At 37.7% G+C, this 22,142-nt stretch overlaps 1 protein-coding gene across 3 annotated transcripts in view; it reads right to left on the reverse strand.

Moving 5' to 3' along the window:
* Positions 1-1,116: 1,116 nt before the first annotated feature.
* LPGAT1 (lysophosphatidylglycerol acyltransferase 1) overlaps positions 1,117-22,142 on the reverse strand; it is a 72,453-nt gene continuing 51,427 nt past the window's right edge. For all 3 annotated transcript variants that reach the window (XM_063114285.1, XM_063114284.1, XM_063114283.1), the window contains 2 exons: positions 7,626-7,732; positions 1,117-5,863 (listed from right to left, as the gene is read on the reverse strand). In XM_063114285.1, the coding sequence (XP_062970355.1) occupies positions 5,712-5,863; positions 7,626-7,732 (259 nt within the window). In that variant the 3' untranslated portion in view covers positions 1,117-5,711. The remainder of the gene's footprint in view (positions 5,864-7,625; positions 7,733-22,142) is intronic.

Raw genomic sequence — 22,142 nt, forward strand, 5'->3', positions numbered from 1 at the left:
AAGAGGTAGACTGAACAATAACTATTTAACTCATTTGGTAGATTGTGCGAGATATTTAAATACATTTAAATTTTTCAGAGGAATCAAACAATCTATGTTTTAAACAAACAAATCGATGTTTTAAATGCTTAAATCAAAACCTGAGAGATGCCTATACCTTTTTAACTAGCTTTGAACAATGAAAGCATAAAACCAACTTTAGAAATATGCAAGCTTCCCGTGTACTTCAGGAAAAGTCTGCTTTTATCATATTCTTCAAAAATCAAAATCTCGCTCTGCAGGACTGATGTTAATGCTTTTCCCACCCTTTAAGGCCCCTGCCAGGGTCAGTCATAGGAATTTCCTGAGACCAGTGAGATTAACTATGAGAAGTTTATTCAATAGTTAAAAACAACAACAACAAAAATAGGACAGGGCAGTGGTGTGCTGGAGACAGCTCCTACTGGCTCCCAAGAGCCAATCATTAAATTTTAGAATACTGCAAGCAGTTAAAAGTGATTATTAAAATTAAATTACATAAACTTATAACTAGTGCTGAAGCTAAAAGTAGTTTTAGCTTAATGAGTATAATTTGTACCAGGGTAAGAAACTGTTTAACAGTAGATCATGTATCAGATTGAATGACAATAAATTTACTGGGAAATGAGTGAGTGGATTAGGATGTAATACCTTTTTTCAAATCATGGTTGAAATGTAATCATAGGTTGGCTGTAAGAGTTCAGCAAAAAGCAATTAAGTATTCTGTGAGATTCAATTGGCTATATGGAGTTTACAATACAATATTATATGTTATTATTTGTTAATTGTATTATACATCCTTGTTATCAGCAAAATTTATAAGAAGCTTATGTATACTTGTATACATAATTTTTTCCGAGGAGAATGGACTGTCAAACATTTACCAGCACACCACTGGATGGGGAGGAGAGGAGGGGGAAATAGTTTAAAACCAAAGGAGGAGGTCTGATGTTTTTCATTTGGTTTTTCAGTTTGTCCTCAGCATCCAACTGCCACGTGTGCTCTAAGTTCATGCCTACAGATGTTAATGCCCACATAGCTCCTGTAAAACACAAACACCCCCTACCCCCTGCCACCACTACTAAGAATTAAGGGCACTTTACTTGAAAAAAATCAACTTTATTTTTTTCTAAGTTAAAAAAAAAATAGAACCAGCTATTAATTTTTGTTGAGAAAATGCTTCTTTTGGCATTCACATCTACATCTCTGAAAAGGTGATCTGATTACTAAAATCATCCCAAATGTGTTCATAGACCAGATCCACACGTGACCAGCCCTTTACAGAAATTAATTACAGTTGCCACAGCCTTTACATTCATTCTTATCACACATTACAACATGCAAACACACATAGAAAGAAAGGTCAACAAGCTGAAGTAATAAACATTACAGCAGCAGGAAAATGAAAATCCGTCTGTATAAAATAAATACAACTTTGTAATAACTGTAAAGAAAATGAAAGCACTTAATAAAAATAATGGCAGTTGAATGTATAACTGTTTCATTACCCAATCAAAATAAGCTACTGTAAAATGCATAGACTCTTCACATGGAAAGAATTTGCGCATCACAGTCATTTGTGTTCAACAGTTTTACACAATAAAAATAAAGCCATTCAAGATATGTGTGCATACTCTGCAACTAGAATACGCTTAAAAATTTTTGCTATTTAAACTGTTTTAAAAAAATATTAAATGTTAAAATCCTCAGGTGGAAATTTTGCAGAAAAATCCATATTTTATCTTCCATATGGCTACAGTCACCCTCCCCCAACTGTTCAGCACCCTCAGCTGATTCCCAGGGTCTAGTTCCTAATTGTTGGGGATTGGTGCAAAATGATTACAATAAAGCACCAACCAATGACTACTCCAGAAAACACCCAGTCCTTTTGGGAGCTAGAGATTTCCAGGTGGTTTTGGTCCCAAACATATTAGTCTCTACAACGCATAAAATGAACAAGTAAACCTGCTGCTCAGTGCTGCTCTTGACTTTGCCTTTCATGTTAACAGATGTAAGGCTCACAGCACTGCAGGGCAAAAAATACAGCAAACCATTTTTATCCATTCTTTGTGGACCACAGCCAGACATGCTCATAATGATAACTCTGGAGTGAAGTCCTGTGTAATGACTTCAAAAAAAAGAACAAAAAAAATAATTAACTCCTCCTATTCAGCAGTGCAAATAAAACATTCTTTTTAAATATAAAAAGAATCCAAGAAGACTACCAACGATTAAAGACTATTTTCTACGACTATAACCAGGTCCAATTAGTTCAGAAGAGTCTTTAGGGAGTGATTGTCAAAAAACATTACCAAGACAAATCCACAAGAAGTGAGCAATACAAGCAAAGAACGAAAAGGCGCTCTTAACACCAGTCCAAATGACAGCAACCCTAGAGCAGTGTTCTGAGGTTTACATTTGGTGATTTAAGATTTCATTTTCATAAAAAGGCTTGAGAACAATTTCAATACCACCAACTCTTGATTATTCAGGCTTTTGTATTTCCTCTTCCTGATAGTTGTCTGTCCATATCAATTTCACTATTCATTAACACAGTCATAAATACATAGGCAAAAGAAATTAACAAACAACTCAAATCATTTTTTAATTAGTAAGCATTGCTAGAAGAAAAAAAAGTTTGATGAGAATAAAAATTCAAATTTCTAAATAAAATTATTTTTTTGGCCTACCTATGACTTATTGACTGGATTAACTATACAGTAGTTAATTATCTAGCAATTCCTAGTTCCTCTACTGTGGAAAATTAAGGATTGGTTGTAATATCAAAAACTATTTAATAATATGACAGATCTGAACTCACGGCTACCTTTTTAAAAAATCTACTATTTATATTCTCAACTAATTTGTTTGCTCACCCAAAACATCATTTTCCATTCTGTAGTTTTTCTTTACCTTCCATTGCTTATAGGTTCCCCAACAATATATGCATATTTCAATACCAGTAATTGTTTCTTTAGTTAAGAATGAACTGCCTTGGTCACTCTAGTAGTCACTGGACCTTCCTGTGGCCAAGCAGATGCTCCCACCAGGATTCCAGAATGAGTTCTCAACCCAGGCTGCTGTGGGAATTTAAGCAGTCCAGCCAAGCCAAGGAGTGCTGAGATTCTACAAGCTACTTGTATAAAACTGGCACAGTTTTATTTTCTTTTCCCTTAACAAAATGTATACTCTTTAAACCTCCTTTCATCTCACTTCACAAAGAAAGTACAAATTAGGAATTTTTATTCAGTTCTGTACAGTGGCACATTGCTTTCTCCCCAGATTGCCATTTAAGAACACTGATTCTCTTTTTTACATTCCCTAGTGCAAGCAGAACTCACAGTTACTGATAAGGAAAGCATTATGAATGCTCTCAAACAAACTTATTTTCAAACAGAAGAGAGACAGCATGTTGATAAAGAATCAAAGAGGGATAGGGCAGACCAAATACACATCTATTTACAACTCACAAATCTATTTTCAAAAATTAACTCTCATATCTATTGCTATTTGTCACCTTAGAGGCTGTGGAAATGACACTGTGCTTGAAAAGTAAAGCATCTTACGGGATGGTTTGCTTAATATGTGCAGAGTATACTTAACAATATCATGTTCCTTTGGAGTAATGGCAAAAGTGGCCCTAAGTCACATTTATGGATACATGTGTGCATTTTTTTTGGATAGGAGAACTGGTCACCCTACCTGGTAGCTCACTTAAGCAATGAGGAAAAGGTCTATTAGCTAGGACTGTGCATGTTATGCTTGACAGTGAGCAAATTCTCCCTCAGATGTCTGACTAACCTCTCAAATGAACAATTTCATCTTGTGATTTAGTAGGCCTCAAATATAAGTATCGTTAAGCTGCTACCTGGTTTCCTAACATCCATATCTCTAAATTGAGATTGGTTTTTTCACTTGTTCACTTGTCACTGTAGAACACATAGTGAAATGCTCAGGTTTCAAGAAAATTGCATTTTATAACAATGATTACCAAATGAAATGCATTAATACTGTCTTCTGCATTTTACCAGTAGTGTAATATTCAATGAGGTATTTCAGTTCTCTTTCACATACGCACTGAGTTATCCTGAAGATGAAGCTGCTGTGGGCTTGTATTTGGTGTTGCTTTACCTTTCCCACATAATTGCGGGAAAATTCACATCCTTTCAGTTTTTTGGTTTTTAAATAAAAAAACAGAAAACATAAGCATTTATGTTTGTTTTATAGCCTACTTCTCAGAATTGTTATTTGTGTGATTAGTGACAACAGGGGAACCTACAATGCTCATATCACAGAAAACTACCACTGACTTGCTAGGATCTTAACAGTCTTACAATCCTAAACCAAAAAACATACTCTATCTCAACACTGATGCACTACCAGCAATTTTCAAGAAGAGTTCAATTCCCCTGTGAGGTAAATCACATGAACATAGTGACAAATAAAAAAGGTTTTCTAAAAACAGAAACTTGACTTTATACTCTTCAAAAGCAATTGGAAGAGACTGGGAAGCCTTCTGTGCTGGTCTCTCTCCTGGTTACATTCATCCTGAGAGGGGCGGCACCTTGATATTACTACAGGCTACCATCTGCACAGGTTCTGGGAATACCATGTGAGAACTTGTCACTATAAGCCACCAGCCCTTATTTTTCTAATAAACTAGCCTATTTCCCCTTAAATTGATCATTTAAATGCTTTACATTAATTTCTTTCAACCATCCCCAAATGCATTTAGTGCTAATGTCAAAATGTAAAAGAAAAAAAAAAAAGCCTCTAAGCTACAAATAGAAGCATCCTGTCAGGGTGGTGCCTGATGCAGGGTGGCACTGGAGAACATCAGCAGACAAAAAACACGCAGAGACAAGACAGCCTCTCAAGAATCCGACTCACTGATTCTGCTTACACTGGTTTTCAGGCTATATTACTTTGCTATATTTGCATCTGATAAAAGTGCATTTTATAAAATACAATTATCAGTCTATGATATGCCTTCTACACAAAAAGAGAAATTAGGTGACCCCGCACTCATACAAGGGAAAGCACTGCAGCATGTAAACAAGGTGCTGGGCTGAGCTAGCCTTTGTAAAGGACACATTCTCGTACCAGAACGGGTTTGGCGAACACTGCTTTTCCCCCACAGAGAATGCCAACACTGTACCTCAGTTAATTGTTGAGGACTGGAGTTTGTTACTGCAAATGACAGGGAAACAGCTCAGAAGGTGCCAAGCAGCTCCCCTCCAGGTTACTAGGAACGCAGCATGAGGTGGTGGGAGTGGCGGTGCTCTAGAGAACTGCCCTAACATACACTACTAGCTAAGAGGACGAGTACAGCTCTCTGAGCTGGAACTAAATGATCAATTACTGTATATCTGGTGGCAACAGAATTTCTCTCGGATAGTCTTCTAGGATGATTTTATAATTTCCCCTTCTCCAAATGTGATGTTTGCTTATATATGGGGTAGAGTGTATCTTTTTAAAACATGAAAAGTTCTTAAAATATATTAGCAGGTATATTACTGATCCTCATTGTAGTAGAATTTTAAAATATCCCAAAGGGGGATAAATATTAATCCATCCATTGAAGTTCCTTTGCTTCTTTTTTTATATATTCTGATTTGCACATGTAAAATATTTCACACTTATGAAAGTCTGAACTCCTATGGTGGTGACTTTGACAAGTCCAAAGTCAATTCCTAAAACAGGCAATGGTAAAAATACCGAATGATGTTGTACCACATATAGCCTGACAAAAACGCAAAAGACTGTATGAGAAATATCCACATGTTGCTGAGGGTCATTTCCCGGGAAACAGCTTCCTTCTGGCCCTTTAGAGGTGGAAAAGCTCCTAAAAGACAAGAGGGAAATATTAATTTGTTTTACTGTAGTGGTAGGTCTCCTGGGATAAAAGGTGAATGTTATTTTAACTAGAGTTGTGGTGCTTTGTTTTGTTTTATTTTAAAGCATTTCCCGAGCCTTCTGTTGATCTTAGAGAGCGGTCTCATTTGAAGCACAGTTTCCACACCGCCTAGCCTTTTCCTGCCTCTGAGCCTCTGCCTGGGATGCTTCTCCTCCACCTCAGTAAACGGCTGGCTCATCTGCATCCTTCCCATATCAGAAAAAACAGCCGCTCCCTGATCCTAGTTGCTCTCTCTCACCTCCAAGTTTATTTCCTTCCTGGCACTTTCCCCAGTCCAGACGGTCTTGATCTCTTTCTTTCTTTCCGCAGACTTGTTTACATCTGTCTCCCACTGGAATACAGTCTGCGTGAGTGCAGGCACTCTAGCTGCCTAGTTTCCCACTGGATCCCTAGAGGTTTCCACAGCAGCCAGGACACAGGATGTAGGAAACTGACATTAATAATTTCTGAAATAGCGTAATTCATACTAATTCCCTTACTTACAAATTAAGTGTTTTTTTGCTACAAAAAACTGATTGCCTAATACTGACATTATTATCAAAAGGCAATATGTTTCATAAAATATATCTTAATAAAAAGAAGAAATACAAAGGAAACACATCTTTAAATTTTTTTCTGGAAAGGAAAGCTAGACCATTGCAGAGCAACATTACCTAAGGTCATCTCCATAACACTTTTCAGCATTTCAAATAGTCTTTGTCCTTGCTGATAATCCCCCAGGGTAAGCTGACTCATGAGGGGATTTACTTCTCACAAGTGATTATTATAGAGTGCACATTCAAGTTTCAAGGTCTAATATGGAGATAGCTGTCTTAAAAAGAGGTTTCCATTATTGTTGCTACAATTTAGGGCAAATACCATAAGGCAAGAGACTGAGGTTGAGACACCTTGCTGGCCTCTTATCATCTCATGCCTTCTCAACCTTCTGTTAATCTAAAACCCCATGGCCATCCTCAGATCCAGGACAACTTTCTGTTCATCTTTTCCCCCTATTGTAGGTGCTGAAAACAGGCCTACAACATAGCAATTTGTGACAGCACTTTGGCAGTGCTTGGCATTCTACCAGCGTCAATTTCTTTCCTAACTTCCTTTCTTCCTCCCTCACCCTTCCTCCCCTTTCTCACTGCCTTGCAGTTTTCATGGAACATAGAGAATATTAAGAATAGAAGACACCTTAGCGTAAATAGACTCTTGTTTTTTCCCAAGGAGAAAAGTCTAAGATTGCATCCATGAGAACTTAAAAAGTGAACTTTATCCCCTACATGTAAAGAAAAGAATAGGAATGTAAAAATGCAGTTAAAACTGAGCACAGATAACTGCAATATGATATTAAACAATCACATGCAATGCAAAACAAGAATGTTATTTGCTACTTCAAAAAACACCCCACACGACTGCATATGTACGATTGTAGTCATCCTCCGATTCTGTTCCTATGATTTAGATCCATTTGTGTGACATTATACTCATCATATGATCCTTGCACACAGGCAGACGAAGTAACAGCCTAAGTAAATTTAAATTTAACATTTCATCTTTACAAAAATTCCAAACTTAAATTCTTAAATATATAGAAATACTTTGATTCCTTTCAGATATCTTAGAATCGAAAAATGGTTATTTCTTTTAAAGTATACCTTTAAAATTATCGATAACTTCAGAAACGTATATAATAGAAGATACTATGTACCTGTTTCATAAAAATGAGATAAGAGGTCCTCTTTTTCAATAAACCGCTGATAGAGCCAATTGGTAAGGTCATCAGTCTCCAGAGGTACATCTTTAACTGGAAAGATCCTATTAAGAGTTAGGAAAAAAGGGCAAAAACTACTTTAATTCAGAAGTCAAAATCATTCAGAACCACAGCTTAACCTTGGTGATGAAAAGCTGAATAAAATTATGGAATCACCTTTTGCTTTTGCAAGGGTTGTTTCTTCAGCTTCTCAAGGCATCTTGGTTTTTAAAAATTGTTGTAGATTACACAGCAGAGCTCATCTATGCATTCACTCAAACATTTACTAACCTAATATGTGTTAGGTCCAGTGCTAGATGCTAAAAACATATTTTTAAGTTATCCTATATCTATGAATAACTGAGAATAACTATGTCTTCCCATGTCTGTGGGTATAAGTAGAAACAGTATTTAAAACAGATGACGTTTTAAAAACGAAGCTAAATCAGGACACATTTAGTCATTCAGTTAAATGCTAGACTAAATAATTCATCTTAGCAATGTCCTTTTGGTGGGAATGTCTGAGAACCAGACAGAATTTGCCCAAATTGGTGGCTTTTCACTAATTATATGAGATACTGATTTCATAAAGAGACAACTTTTACTGAGCAGAGTGGCTGGTGCAACACTACTCTAAAGATTCCAAGACAACGTCCTGACAACAGGAAATAAGATTGTGACAATGAGTGACATCCAGGGAAGTGACAGGAGAAAGGGGCAGCATGAGTACTATGTATTTGCCAACCTTGAAAGAGAATCTCTTTTGTTTTCCAATTTCTGTGGGGGGGGTGGGGGGGGTCTTTATTTTTTTTTCTTCAAAGGTATAAAGGTGTATAGTTTAAAAAGTCTGCACGTTTCTTTGTAGGAAAAATAGCGTTTGTCCCCCTCCCCTTCATTTCTCCCTCCCCTGAGGAATCGATTTTCACCTCTTTTAGCTGATTACTTCGGTATTTACCACCACGTCTCTCCTTCAGTTTTAGGTGAGGATTAAGCTCTTTCCTATTACTATTCTCACCACACATGCACATCCTTTCCATCTTCCCAATGCACTTGTACAGTAATTTCAATTAGCTCAATATTAAGCATTTATATTAGTATAATCATGTAAAAATATATTCATAGCAAAGCCATGTAGCAAATCATGGCTACTTTTCCATTCTTGCCCAATTTTTATTTTCCCAGGATTGAGTGATTATATTGTTTTTCATTTGCTTAACTTTCTATGTACTTATTACTAATCCAACCCCAGGCTCTCAGCCAATTGTCTAGAATCAATTCTCTAAATCAGGTCTGTAAACTTTTCCTTAAAGGGTAGGACAGAAAACACTCTAGGCTTTGCAAGCTATATGGCCTCTGTTGTAACTGCTCAATTCTGTTTTGTGCTGTGAAAGCAGCCAGAGACAATGTAAGAGGGTACCTCAGAAAGTTTGTGAAAAGATTCATATTATCTTTTAATTCTATTTTCCATGAACTTTTTGAAGTACCATTGTATAAATAAATGTGCATAGCTGTGTTCAAAGGAAATTTTACTTAAAAAACAAGCAGTGGGCCAGACTGACCTGTGGCCCAGGTCTTCTCCCAAGGCATTCCCTTGCATCAGGTATTCCTTCAACTCCACCTTTCTGAAGAAATTCCACCCAGACCCTGGACTTGTTGCCTGGAGTTTTTATTCTGTGAAGTCCCTTCGCTATTATCCTGGTGATTCCCTGCACTCCTAAAATGGATACAATGTTTTTCACACCTCCTACCTTCCTCTTGCATGTCTGCCAATGTCTTTGTACTTAAACTTGGTTGGCTAGATAAAGCATTCAGGGTCAGAAATCATTTTCTTCCATCTCTTCTTATGCTCCTTTCTAGGCGACTTCTTATTTAACTTCTAAACCTTCTACTGAGTTCTTATTTATTTTACCGTATTTTTAATTTCTAAGAGTTCTTTTATTGAGTGTTCCTTTTTTATAGTATGGGCTGGCCGGTTAGGTCAGTTGTTAGAGCACAGCCTTATAACTCTGGATCCCTGAACCTGCCAGCCGCCAAAACAAAACAAAACAGAAAAACCTTTTTTACAGGGTGCTATTATCATTTTATTGTTGTGATATCTTACCTTTATGGGAAGTTTTTCAAATTACAATGGAAAATTTTAGACACTCACAAAAAGAGAGAAAAGGGTTAAGGAACTCCCAGGTACTATTAGGATTTTTGGAAGTGGTCCATTCCCTATATAGTCTCTCTTCCTCCAAGTCACCTTCTTGTGTTTGTATACCAGAGTGCAGGCTGGTTAGGTTACCAGTTATCTGGTAGTGCTTCGTTGTTTGCTCCCATTTACAGACGTGGGACCAAACAGCTGACTGAAAGCTCTTGGCATGGGAGTGGAGTCTGCTGACTGTGAGCCTCACTGAGGATTACCTGGCTGGCCCATTTAAATTGGTCCTTCCTCTTGAACTCGCCCACTTCCCCAAAGAAAGATCCTCTAATTTGCTCCTAGAGAGTGAAGGCCTGATTGCTAGCTTTCTGGTAGCTAGGGAGATAAGAGGGCTGGGAATCTGGGCACTCAGCATGCTGATGTCACTTCACTGTGGGCCCTCTGCCTCAGCATACCTGCTGTTCCTCAGTCCAGAGAGCCTCTATTTCCCAGAGCAAACCTCTAGTATCTCTGCCAGGGTAGGGAAAGAAAATCACCCAGCAGTGGGATGTAGGACAGGACTTGGGGGACCTGAGTTCTTCTTAAACGTATTTCAACCAGTCTTCCCAAGTTTAGCAACACTTCCAACCTTATTTCCATAGGTGCTGATGCTGCCAGCTTTTTGGAAGTTCTATTGTATACGTTGATTCTTGGCTTTCCTACAGCAGTCTTCGGGTTCTGTTACACTATTTACTGATCTACCTGTTTTCCAACTTCCCAAGTTTCACTGCCATTGTCTTTCCTCATCCTTGTGGGTTTACACCTTTAAAAACCCACTTACTGCTATTTACTAGGATTTTTGGAGGGCATGAAAGTAGACATGAGCTCAATCCATCACCACTTTTGAAAGTTGTGCTATTATTTCTGAGAGGTCTGAGATGATTTTCTGTCTTTGGCCAGGGTCTACCACTTGCCATTCTTCAAAGGGGCCTATATTGCTATTTCAGGTTTAGACAAAATGCATGTCAGTTACTTAGAAAATATTTTAAAATCATAATGATGGATATCATCATAAAAACACTAAACTTTTATAATATACTCAAAGGATTAAAAAATGACAAGAATGCCTATACTTAGATTCCTTCAAAGGCTTTTCGTAATTGCTCATGTAGCATGGTCATTTGCTCACAACTTGAAAAAAAATCAGGACCATTACTTATGAATCATGTTATAATCACATCCCTTTCTCTTGTTATTTAAACATTTATAAACCAGATTAGGGGTATTTTAACAGCCAAATTTAAGTATTGGTGGACAGAAAAAAGAAGAGAGTAAAGAAAAAAGGAGTGTGGTATAAAACATACATTAAAAATCACTTTCAAGAACTCACACAACTTAGATTAAAATTTTGCTTTCAAAAATTTGAAAGGATGAAAGGTAACCAAAATACAGTTTTATTTACACAGGAAATAACACTCTCGTTCTTAACAGTGGTTTGGTCTTTTTTTTTTTTTTTTTTTTTTTGACACTTGGAAACTCTTTGCTTTTTAGGCACAATGAAAATCATCCCAGAAGGTAGTGTGGTGTAGTGGATTGAATTATGTCTCCCCCACACCCCCTGAAGTTTGAATTGTATCCCCCATGTTTTACGTATTAGAAACTTAGCCCCCACTGTGACTGTTAAGAGGGTAGGAAATCCTATTATGGTAATTGAAAGGTGGAGTGTTGAAGAGGTGATTAGACTGTAGGACTGTGCAGTAGTGAATGGATTAAAAATGGTGGTCAGGGGTGTGGTTCTGAGGCTTTAAAAGAAGAGGAGAGTCTGTTCTGCTCTCTCTGCTTCCACCTTCTTGCAATGTGAGACTCCTGGGTCACTGCTGCCACCACCAGATGGACTTTGGACTTCACAGCCTCAGAAAATGTAAGCAAGAAATTTAGTTTTTCTTTATAAATCACCCAGTTTCAGGCATTCTGTTATAAGCAACATAAATGAACAAATACATGTGGCATAGTGATTAAGAGCACAGGCTCTCAAGCAGACTGCCTGGGGTTGAATCCTGGCTCTTCTACTTGCCAGTTATGTGACCTTGGGAAAAACTGTTTAACCTCTGTATGACTTAGTTCTCTCATCTGTAAAATGGGGCTAATAATATTATTTACCTTACAAAGTTGTTATAGATGTAAAGTGCTTACAATAGTACTTGGCTATGGTAAGCTCCATACAATGTCAGTACTGGTGTGGCGGTCACTGATGCCAGATCACTCAAGGCAAGCATTATTATGCTTCCGTTTCTTCAGATTCAGCAACAGTTGTAGTGACTAAACTGGATCTGCAGTTGTTATCAGGGTTTGGAATTCCATGGCTGTTTTCATACAGTAAGATACTTTACACATACAGTATTCTCACATGTATACTTTCTTCCTATACCACAAAAGCAACAATGAAGCCAGCCTAAACCCAGTCATATAAAACTAAAAGGATAAGTAGTCGCTACCAAGTGTTAAAAAATGAAGTCCTGAAAGAGATTCTAAAGACTCTTTTAATATCAATATTGCTATAATCAGAAGAACAAAGGCAAGGAGATAAAATTTCAAACGAGGAGTCACTGGGCTATTTAAACAGGTTTGTCTGTTTCTTCAGATAACTTTCATCCTTTGAACTATAAGAAACGCTCATGTTAGAAATCATGTTCCAAAAATTTTATTTTCTCTTCTTTCTCCTCCTCCCATTTTAACTAAGAATGCAAATTCCTATGGGAATAAAAGTTATATATGATACACAAGATCCTAAGGCTGCTTCAACAGGCTGCTGCACCTGCAGCGTATGTGAAACCGCACAGAATTCAGCCACCAGGCAAATGTGTTTCTATGGATAAATGTTCTGCATTCACCATACATGCTAAGCTCACATCTCCTCACCCTGCTATATCTTGGCTCCTTGGCTGCAACAGGCCAAACTCCCTCTGTCTCAAGTAACCATCAAGCCACAACTCTAAGTGGATTTGAAAGGGAGATGATTAAAAAACAAAGTCAGTTTCATGAACTGCCTTTTCCTAACTTCTTTCCTTCTCTAAGATGTCTCTTTAGGTATCTGGCTATATGAAACAGCTATTTACATGCAAGGGTTAGCTCAGTTTAAGTCAGTTAATGAGTGAATGTCTGTACCCACCAAGGAGCCTTATAATCTTAATTTGCACATGGGAAGATGAATTAAAGCAAATAACAATTTTGCTTTTACCTTTCCTATGCTTCCTTTTTTCACTTCCTTTCCTTGCCATATCGCCCTGGTTAGGACCTCTAGTACAACGTTGAATAGAAGCAGTGATAACAAGCATACTTGTCTCTCATTCTTAATCTTTCAGGGGGAAACATTCAATAGTTCATAATTAAGATTATTTGCTGTAGATTTTTTTGTAGATACCACTAATCAGATTAAAGAAATTCCCTTCTATTCCCAGTTTGCTAAGAGTGTTTCCTTTTTTATTGTGAGAATTGCATTTTACAAAATTTTTTTCCATCTGTTGAAATGCTTATATAATTTCTTCCTTTGTTCTGTTAATGTGATGAATTATATTGATTAATTCTGAATTTTAAACCAAACTTTCATTCCTGGAATGTATGAGAGTACTTCAAAAAGTTTGTGGAACAATGGAAGTAAAAGACAATATAAACCTTTCTATGAACTTTTTGAGGACCTCTTGTATGCTCTCACTACACAATGTCATGTATGTTTTAAACATCACTGGGTTTAGTCTTGCATCTACAATCGTGTAAGAGGCTTGCCTGTAAATTTTCCATTCTTATGATAGCCTTAGTTCAGGTTTTAGTATCAACGTTATGCTGCCTCATAAAACAAGCTAGGAAGTATCCCTTTTTTTCTATGCTCTGTAAGCATTTTTTCCCTGCCCCCTTACTTAATGCTCTTTTATTATCTTTTTAATAACTGTAGGATCTGTAGTGATATCCCCTTTCTCGTTCCTCATACTGGCTTTCTTTTTTCTTGATTAGTCTTGCCAAGAGTTGATCAATTTTATGTATTTTCAAAACAACTCAATTTTTTGTTAGTGTTATTCTTTCTATTATGTGTTTTCTATCTCAATAAGTTCTCTCTCTTTTTTTCTTCCTGCTTTCTACTATCTTTGGATTTAATTTGATTTTCTTTTTCTAACTTCTTGAGATAAATATTTAGATCACTGCTTTTTAGATTTCTTTTTTAATATAAGCATTTTAAGGCTATAAATCTGTGCAGATTAAGCTGTATCCCACAAGTTTTGATAGATCATATTTTCATTATTATTCTGTTAAAAATATTCTCTAATTTTCCTTGTAATCTCTTAATACATGGTAAACATTAAGTTCCTCTTACTCCTTATTGATGGACAGTTTTTCATCTTGTGTTATTATAAACATGAAAAGATTCTTAAATTGGAAAATAACAAAGTCAGAAGGCTCTCATTTAGGTGTAGAGGATGGCTAGTGGTGTTTCTCAAGTGGCCTATGCCAGTTTGGGGACATATTCTTAGGGATCCATCCATGAGTTCTCTTTAACAATATAAATATCTGTGTTTTCATTTCAACATTAATTTTAATAAAAACTTTTTGAATCATAAAGATAAACATCTTACAATTAAGTACTGCCATGTGATTTTGACGCCTATGTTTATAAACATTTGGTGCCATGCATTTCAACTCAAAAGTAAAAAGCCATAAAAGTGAACAGGGGTGTAATTAAGAGCAAAACCTATCTCTCACCTCTTAAAATTTGAGATTTAGCTGTAACTCTCTCTGTGATTTTTAATATCCATTAAAATAAAATGAGAAGAGTTCTGCTTCTTGTAATGGCAAAGTAGTTCACAGGTAACAATTATAAATTCTGGACAAAACATACAAAGTAATTAGTGGATGGCACTGGAGAGCAGCTAAAAGCAGGCAGATATTGGACCAGAGTCAGCACTTGGAAGACAGGAGCAGACTGGGTGAGTTTCTCATTTTTTACAGCTTTTCACCTGAGAACAGTTCCCAGTTAGTGCCATGCAGGGATGCTAAAACTTATAAAGAAACATGTACAAGTTTCTTACACAGAAATATATATGCCTTATTACTAGCTGAAGAATCAGAGGAAAGAGATTAGGGTGACCACGTCAGCTGTAAAGTGGGAAATGAAGAAAAGAGTAAGCACAGAGTGGGAGCCACAAATTCTAAGTATAAACCCTACCCAAATCTCTGGATGACACCTGAACTGTGTATGTATGGGGCAGCCTCCAAGCAGAATAAAGCACCACAATCTCAGCCAGCACGGTTCTGGGCACAAGGGAGGTGCTCAGAGCTACAAAAGAAATTTAATTGTTTCTTTCTCTTTGTTCCAACATAAAAGTCCTTCAATATTTAGATGTTAAGAAGTTCAATTAACTTCATCCTGAAACTAGAGGGATGTCTTAAAATTAAAATTTTAAATTTTAAAATAATATTTTATTTTTTAAGTGAACAGTACTACAAAATCAGTGAGTTTTTACTTTTAGATACTTCAATACTGTCTTAACACAGTTTTGCAGTATAAGTTGCACTTTTTAAACTATTCACCTCTACCACACTTAGCAGCAAATGAACATCTACATTAATTTTTGACCCCTAAAAATATACTATTTCTGTATTGTTGACACTCAATATTTAGTATAAAAGGTTTACGGGACTTCTGATCAAGATGGCAGAATAGATGGTCCCCACCATCACCCTCTCCCACAATCAACCAATTTACAACTATTAAAAAGCAACAAACTGTCAAGCTGGTTGTGCTAGAGCTCAGGGGAAGAGGAGGAGAGACCTATGGAGTTCATGAAGGCAGGAGAAGCCATAATGAGAGAAAGAAGGGATCGCTTCCACCATTTCGAGCGCTCGCTGCTTCAAGCCTGGCCCTGGTGAGCACACGGAGCAAGAGCTGGCAAAAGCCGCAGCTGTGCCCTTGGTATGAAGTTGCTTGGAGGATGCAGGGGAGCAAGACCACTAACAGGGTTCCCATGGACCCAACCAGGAGTGAGGGGCCACAAAACTGAAAAAAGAAGACTCTTAGAGGCTGCTGGGTCACTGCAAGGGACTAGCACATGGTCCATTCCACGGTAAGTGTTTGGAGTGCAGGGGTAGAGGGGTTGTGGAGATGGGCCCACCAGGGGAACATTGGGTCATAGCATGGACAGCAGATCTGCCTTCCAATCAGCACAGGCCGACTCAGCGCAGACTGGTCAGGAATACAGAACTGCAGGGGGTGCAGTTTGCTGAAAAGACATAGGCCCAGACCAGAGTTTCCATGCAACCCAGGTGTACCAGATCTCACAAGACCCGGAACGGCTTACAAGGTCAACAATTAAAACCTGAGCTGCACAAAAAGCCTTCTCCAGAGAATCAGCAGCAAAGCAGCAATTTAGCTCAACTGCAGGGCTCAAGTGCTGGTCCCTACAGGAAGTTGCCCTATTTTAAAAGTAAGCAAAGGACAACAAATTAGTTCCAGTGCAGAGTTTAAGTGGTGGGAACAGAGAATAATCCAATACAGAAGTGAAAGAAAAAACAAAGAAACCTACATATCAGAGACAAAGTTCTGATATTAACCAGTAAAGATCTAACACCACCAAAAAACACCCATAAAACCTAGAAGGACCAGAAGCCCCTCGGGCTCCCAAGCTGGGGTGGGGGAATGCTGAGTGCTTCCCTCTCCCCCGCCCCCACGCCCACAACCAGCCCAGTGAAGACCTCTGAGCCACTGCTGGAAGTGCCCCAGGCTCCTGAGCTGGGGTGGTGGGGGGCCAAGGGCATCAGCTATGAACCCCTGACATCTACATTCAGCCCAGTGGAGCCAGGTGGTGGGGGACCAAGGGCCTCAGACTCAGACACGCCCCTTGATATCCATATCCAGACCAGCGCACACCTCCAGGCTGCCACCGGAAGTGCCCTGGACTCCCAAGCCAGGGTGATGGAGGGCCTTGGGCCTCAGCCACGCCCCCCGCCCCCCAAAGCCATCCAGCCAAGCCATGACTGAGCTGCTGCTAGAAACCCCCTGGGCTCCCCTGCCCGAATGAGGGGGGTGCTATGGGCCTCAACCATGCCCCCCTTCCTCTGCCTCCCACCCTATCGCTCTCTCTTTTCCCCTCTCCCCCTCCCCCAACTGCTCTGCAACAACATATTAGAATGTAAAAATAATAATAATATAATAATTAATTAATTTTTTAAAAGGTTTTATGCATACAAGAACTTTTAGGAATCCTCTTACCAAGGGAAAGGATTCTCTAGCTTTAAAAAAAAAAAAAAGAAAGAAGGGTCAGAGGGGTGTAAAAAAAAAAAGAAATAAACCCACCCAAAGCAAATGTCTGCAAGTCTGTTATCACTCAGCCGTGGTAGTGCTGGCACTCTTCCCATTAAGAACTCATGTCAGAGCCTGTTATCATATAGCATTCTGTTAGTCATTGGGGTGTAGGAATGGGCTTATAACCAGTTAGGGACAATGAGATGATAATGAAAGTTCTACAGGGGCTTTATGGAAAAGTTTAAGAGAGATTACCAGAAAAATAAAATCTATTTTTCCCCCTGTCTTTATCTTTCATGGAAGTAGAAGGTCTTGAATTTCTGTGCCACTTGACTACTGGCTGAGGATGAAACCAACACAAAGAGGAGAGCAGAGATGAGAGGAACTGAGCTTTAGTCAATAGATTGAGCCCATCATAGAACCTGACCTATTTTGGATGTCTAGTTATGTGAGCCAATAAATTCCTTTATTGTTACAGTCTACCTCTGTTTGAATTGGGCTTTCAGTTACTTAGAGATACAAATATTTGGCTTGACTTTTAAAGTGTACCAAAATTTGAAATCAACTTTCCAACCTTATTTCCCACAGCTTCCCTTTATGCATGTTATATTACAGCCTACTTACTGTTTCCTACACTCGTACTATACTTCCATCGTTGTGTGTTCATACAGCTACTACTGCAGAAAATGCCCACCCATTTACCTTTTTCATCTCTACCTATCTAGATTCTATCCATCATATTTTAAGGTCTAGTACAAATAAATCCTCCATAAAGTTTTCTCTGGTCTAAGGCCATAAGCACAAAATAAGTACCTTTGTAAGAGAGATTAAAAACTTGTTAAATCACATCAGATATTACTTGCCATATGTATTTTATTGTTCAAGATTAATTTAGTTTCTGTTAATATAAAGTCAGGCCTAATCAATCCAAGGATAACTTAATAAGAGCCATAGGGCTAAAGAAGATCCTAAAATAGTATTTAATATATCTCTGTAAGGAGAAAATTGACATTAAAAAGAAGGCTGAATTAAACAGAGGAAGTTTACATCTACCAATTGAACTCTTGAAAGAACGTGGTATGGGTGGTGAAGTATCTATCACTTTAAATGGGCATGAGCATGGGGGTGGGGCTGCATTTTGATAGAGAACCTACCCTTACCATCTGCCTAGAATAGCTCAGACATACTCTTACTTTAAGAGAAAGCTAGGAGGGCAGACCAAATGCTCCCTCAAGAGCAATCTACTACTCTGATAGTTTGGTCAACATGGGATTAAAGTACTAAAATGACTAATCCCTTAATATGGCAAAGGATCAAATGTACTGAATACCAGTCCTCTTGGAACGAAATAAAAGGAGTTCTTAAGGGATTTAAATAAATACATACATACATATCAGAAATAAACCTTTATAATACTAATAACAATCCAAATGAGAAAGTAGCTCCTAATTTTTGAGAAACAAAAATTCTTACTATCAGTAATTCAGAATGTGCTTTTTTTTTTTTTTTTTTTTTTTTTTTTTAAAAGATGACCAGTAAGGGGATCTTAACCCTTGACTTGGTGTTGGCAGCACCACGCTCAGCCAGTGAGCGAACCGGCCATCCGTATATGGGATCCGAACCCGGGGCCTTGGTGTTATCAGCACCGCACTCTCCCGAGTGAGCCACGGGCCGGCCCCAGAATGTGCTTTTAAATACAGAGTATTTGACCAAAACTCACAGAATCAAATTTAAGATCACTAGATGAATTTATAAGTTTAAAAAAGATGTAAATAATGCTTAGCAGCTGGCACCCCATATGAGTTAGAACATCTGAATTTTTATGCCACTAAGAGTTCTAAATGTGAGCCAACAAACAACATAGCTAAACTCTCAATTCAATGATGTCAACTACATGTAAAGAACCAGCACTAAAAGAGATTCTGAGATAAACAGCTCCTGCTTTCAAAAAGCTAACAATCTAGCAGACGGATAAGAAAAGTAAACAACCAGAATATAATAAATGTTGTATAAAGAGTTTAAAGAACTATTGGGTGAGTTTAAATGAAGGAATGTGCATGATTACTTATGGTACAGAATGTATAAAAAAGGTATCACTTGAGTTTGGTCTAAAAGAGTAAGTAGAATTAAAAAAATTTTTTTTTAATTTTTTTTTTTTGAAAGGAGTGGAAAAATTGTTACTGAATGCATTTTCTACCGTATTGCAATTTCCCTCCTCCTGGAAACTTAACCTCCTCTTCAGTCTGTGTGTTCTGAGTCTGGAAACCACCTTAAGTCCAGCAACTTGGTACCAGACTGTGACTTTTATTTTATTTATTTTTATTTTTATTTTTATTTTTATTTTTATTTTTATTTTTAATTTAATTTAATTTAATTTATTTATTTAATTTATTTTATTATTTTATTTTATTTTATTTTATTTATTAAATTTTATTTTGTCGGTATACATTGTGGCTGATTATTGCTCCCCATCACCAAAACCTCCCTCCCTTCTCCCTCCCCCCTCCCCCCCAACAATGTCCTTTCTGTTTGCTTGTCGTATCAACTTCAAGTAATTGTGGTTGTTATATCTTCTCCCCCCCCCCCGGTTTTGTGTGTGTGTGAATTTATATATTAATTTTTAGCTCCCACCAATAAGTGAGAACATGTGGTATTTCTCTTTCTGTGCCTGACTTGTTTCACTCAATATAATTCTCTCGAGGTCCATCCATGTTGTTGCAAATGGCAGTATTTCATTCGTTTTTATAGCTGAGTAGTATTCCATTGTGTAGATGTACCACATTTTCCGTATCCACTCATCTGATGATGGACATTTGGGCTGGTTCCAACTCTTGGCTATTGTAAAGAGTGCTGCGATGAACATTGGGGAACAGGTATACCTTCGACTTGATGATTTCCATTCCTCTGGGTATATTCCCAACAGTGGGATAGCTGGGTCGTATGGTAGATCTATCTGCAATTGTTTGAGGATGAACATTGGGGAACAGGTATACCTTCGACTTGATGATTTCCATTCCTCTGGGTATATTCCCAACAGTGGGATAGCTGGGTCGTATGGTAGATCTATCTGCAATTGTTTGAGGAACCTCCATACCGTTTTCCAAAGAGGCTGCACCATTTTGCAGTCCCACCAACAATGGATGAAAGTTCCTTTTTCTCCGCAACCTCACCAGCATTTATCATTCTCAGTCTTTTGGATATTAGCCATCCTAACTGGAGTGAGTTGGTATCTCAGTGTGGTTTTGATTTGCATTTCCCGGATGCTGAGTGATGTTGAGCATTTTTTCATATGTCTGTTGGCCATTTGTATATCTTCCTTAGAGAAATGCCTACTTAGCTCTTTTGCCCATTTTTTAATTGGGTTGCTTGTTTTTTTCTTGTAAAGTTGTTTGAGTTCCTTATATATTCTGGATATTAATCCTTTGTAGATGTATATTTTGCAAATATTTTCTCCCACTCTGTTGGTTGTCTTTTAACTCTGTTAATTGTTTCTTTTGCTGTGCAGAAGCTTTTTAATTTGATATAATCCCATCTGTTTATTTTTCCTTTGGTTGCCCGTGCTTTTGGGGTCGTATTCATGAAGTCTGTGTCCAGTCCTATTTCCTGAAGTGTTTCTCCTATGTTTTCTTTAAGAAGTTTTATTGTTTCAGGGTGTATATTTAAATCCTTAATCCATTTTGAGTTGATTTTAGTATACGGTGAGAGGTATGGATCTAGTTTCATTCTCCTGCATATGGATATCCAGTTATGCCAGCACCATTTGCTGAAGAGGCAGTCCCTTCCCCAGTGAATAGGCTTGGTGCCTTTGTCAAAGATCAGATGGCAGTAAGTGTGTGGGTTGATTTCTGGATTCTCTATTCTATTCCATTGGTCAGTGTGTCTGTTTTTATGCCAGTACCACACTGTTTTGGTTATTATAGCTTTGTAGTATAGCTTAAAGTCAGGCAGTGTTATGCCTCCAGCTTTATTTTTTTTGCTGAGCATTGCTTTGGCTATGCGTGGTCTTTTATTGTTCCATATAAATGTCTGGATAGTCTTTTCCATTTCTGAGAAAAATGTCATTGGAATTTTGATGGGGATTGCACTGAATTTGTATATCACTTTGGGTAGTATGGACATTTTCACTATGTTGATTCTTCCAATCCAAGAGCATGGGATATCTTTCCATCTTCTTGTATCCTCTCTAATTTCTCTCAGCAGTGGTTTGTAGTTCTCATTATAGAGATTTTTCACCTCCTTGGTTAACTCAATTCCTAAGTATTTTATTTTTTTGGTGTCTATTGTAAATCGGCAGGCTTTCTTGATTTCTCATTCTGCATATTCACTATTGGAGAAAAGAAATGCTACTGATTTTTGTGTGTTGATTTTGTATCCTGCTACTGTGCTGAAATCATTTATCAATTCCAACAGTTCTTTTGTAGAGGTTTTAGGCTGTTCGATATATAGGATCATGTCATCTGCAAACAGGGACAGTTTGACTTCATCTTTTCCAATCTGGATGCCCTTTATTTCCTTCTCTTCTCTGATTGCTCTGGCTAGTACTTCCAACACTATGTTGAAAAGGAGTGGTGAGAGTGGGCATCCTTGTCTAGTTCCTGTTCTTAAAGGAAAAGCTTTCAAGCTTTTCCCCATCCAGGATGATATTGGCAGTGGGTCTGGCATATATGGCTTTAATTATGTTGAGATACTTTCTCTCTATACCTAACTTATAGAGGGTCTTTGTCATGAATGAGTGCTGAACTTTATCAAATGCCTTTTCAGCATCTATAGAGATGATCATATGGTCCTTGTGTTTGAGTTTATTAATATGGTGTATCACATTTATTGATTTGCATATGTTGAACCAACCTTGCATCCCTGGGATGAATCAAGCAGGAAATCAAAAAATTTATTGAAACTAATGAAAACAATGATACATCATACCAAAACCTGTAGGATACTGCAAAAGCAGTATTGAGGGGGAAATTTATTGCATTAAATGCTCACTTCAGAAGAATGGAAAGATGGCAAGTGAACAAGCTAACACTTCACCTTAAAGAACTAGCAAAACAAGAACAATCCAAAC

This window comes from Cynocephalus volans, chromosome 11 (assembly GCF_027409185.1).
Source record: "Cynocephalus volans isolate mCynVol1 chromosome 11, mCynVol1.pri, whole genome shotgun sequence".
NCBI lineage: Eukaryota > Metazoa > Chordata > Mammalia > Dermoptera > Cynocephalidae > Cynocephalus > Cynocephalus volans.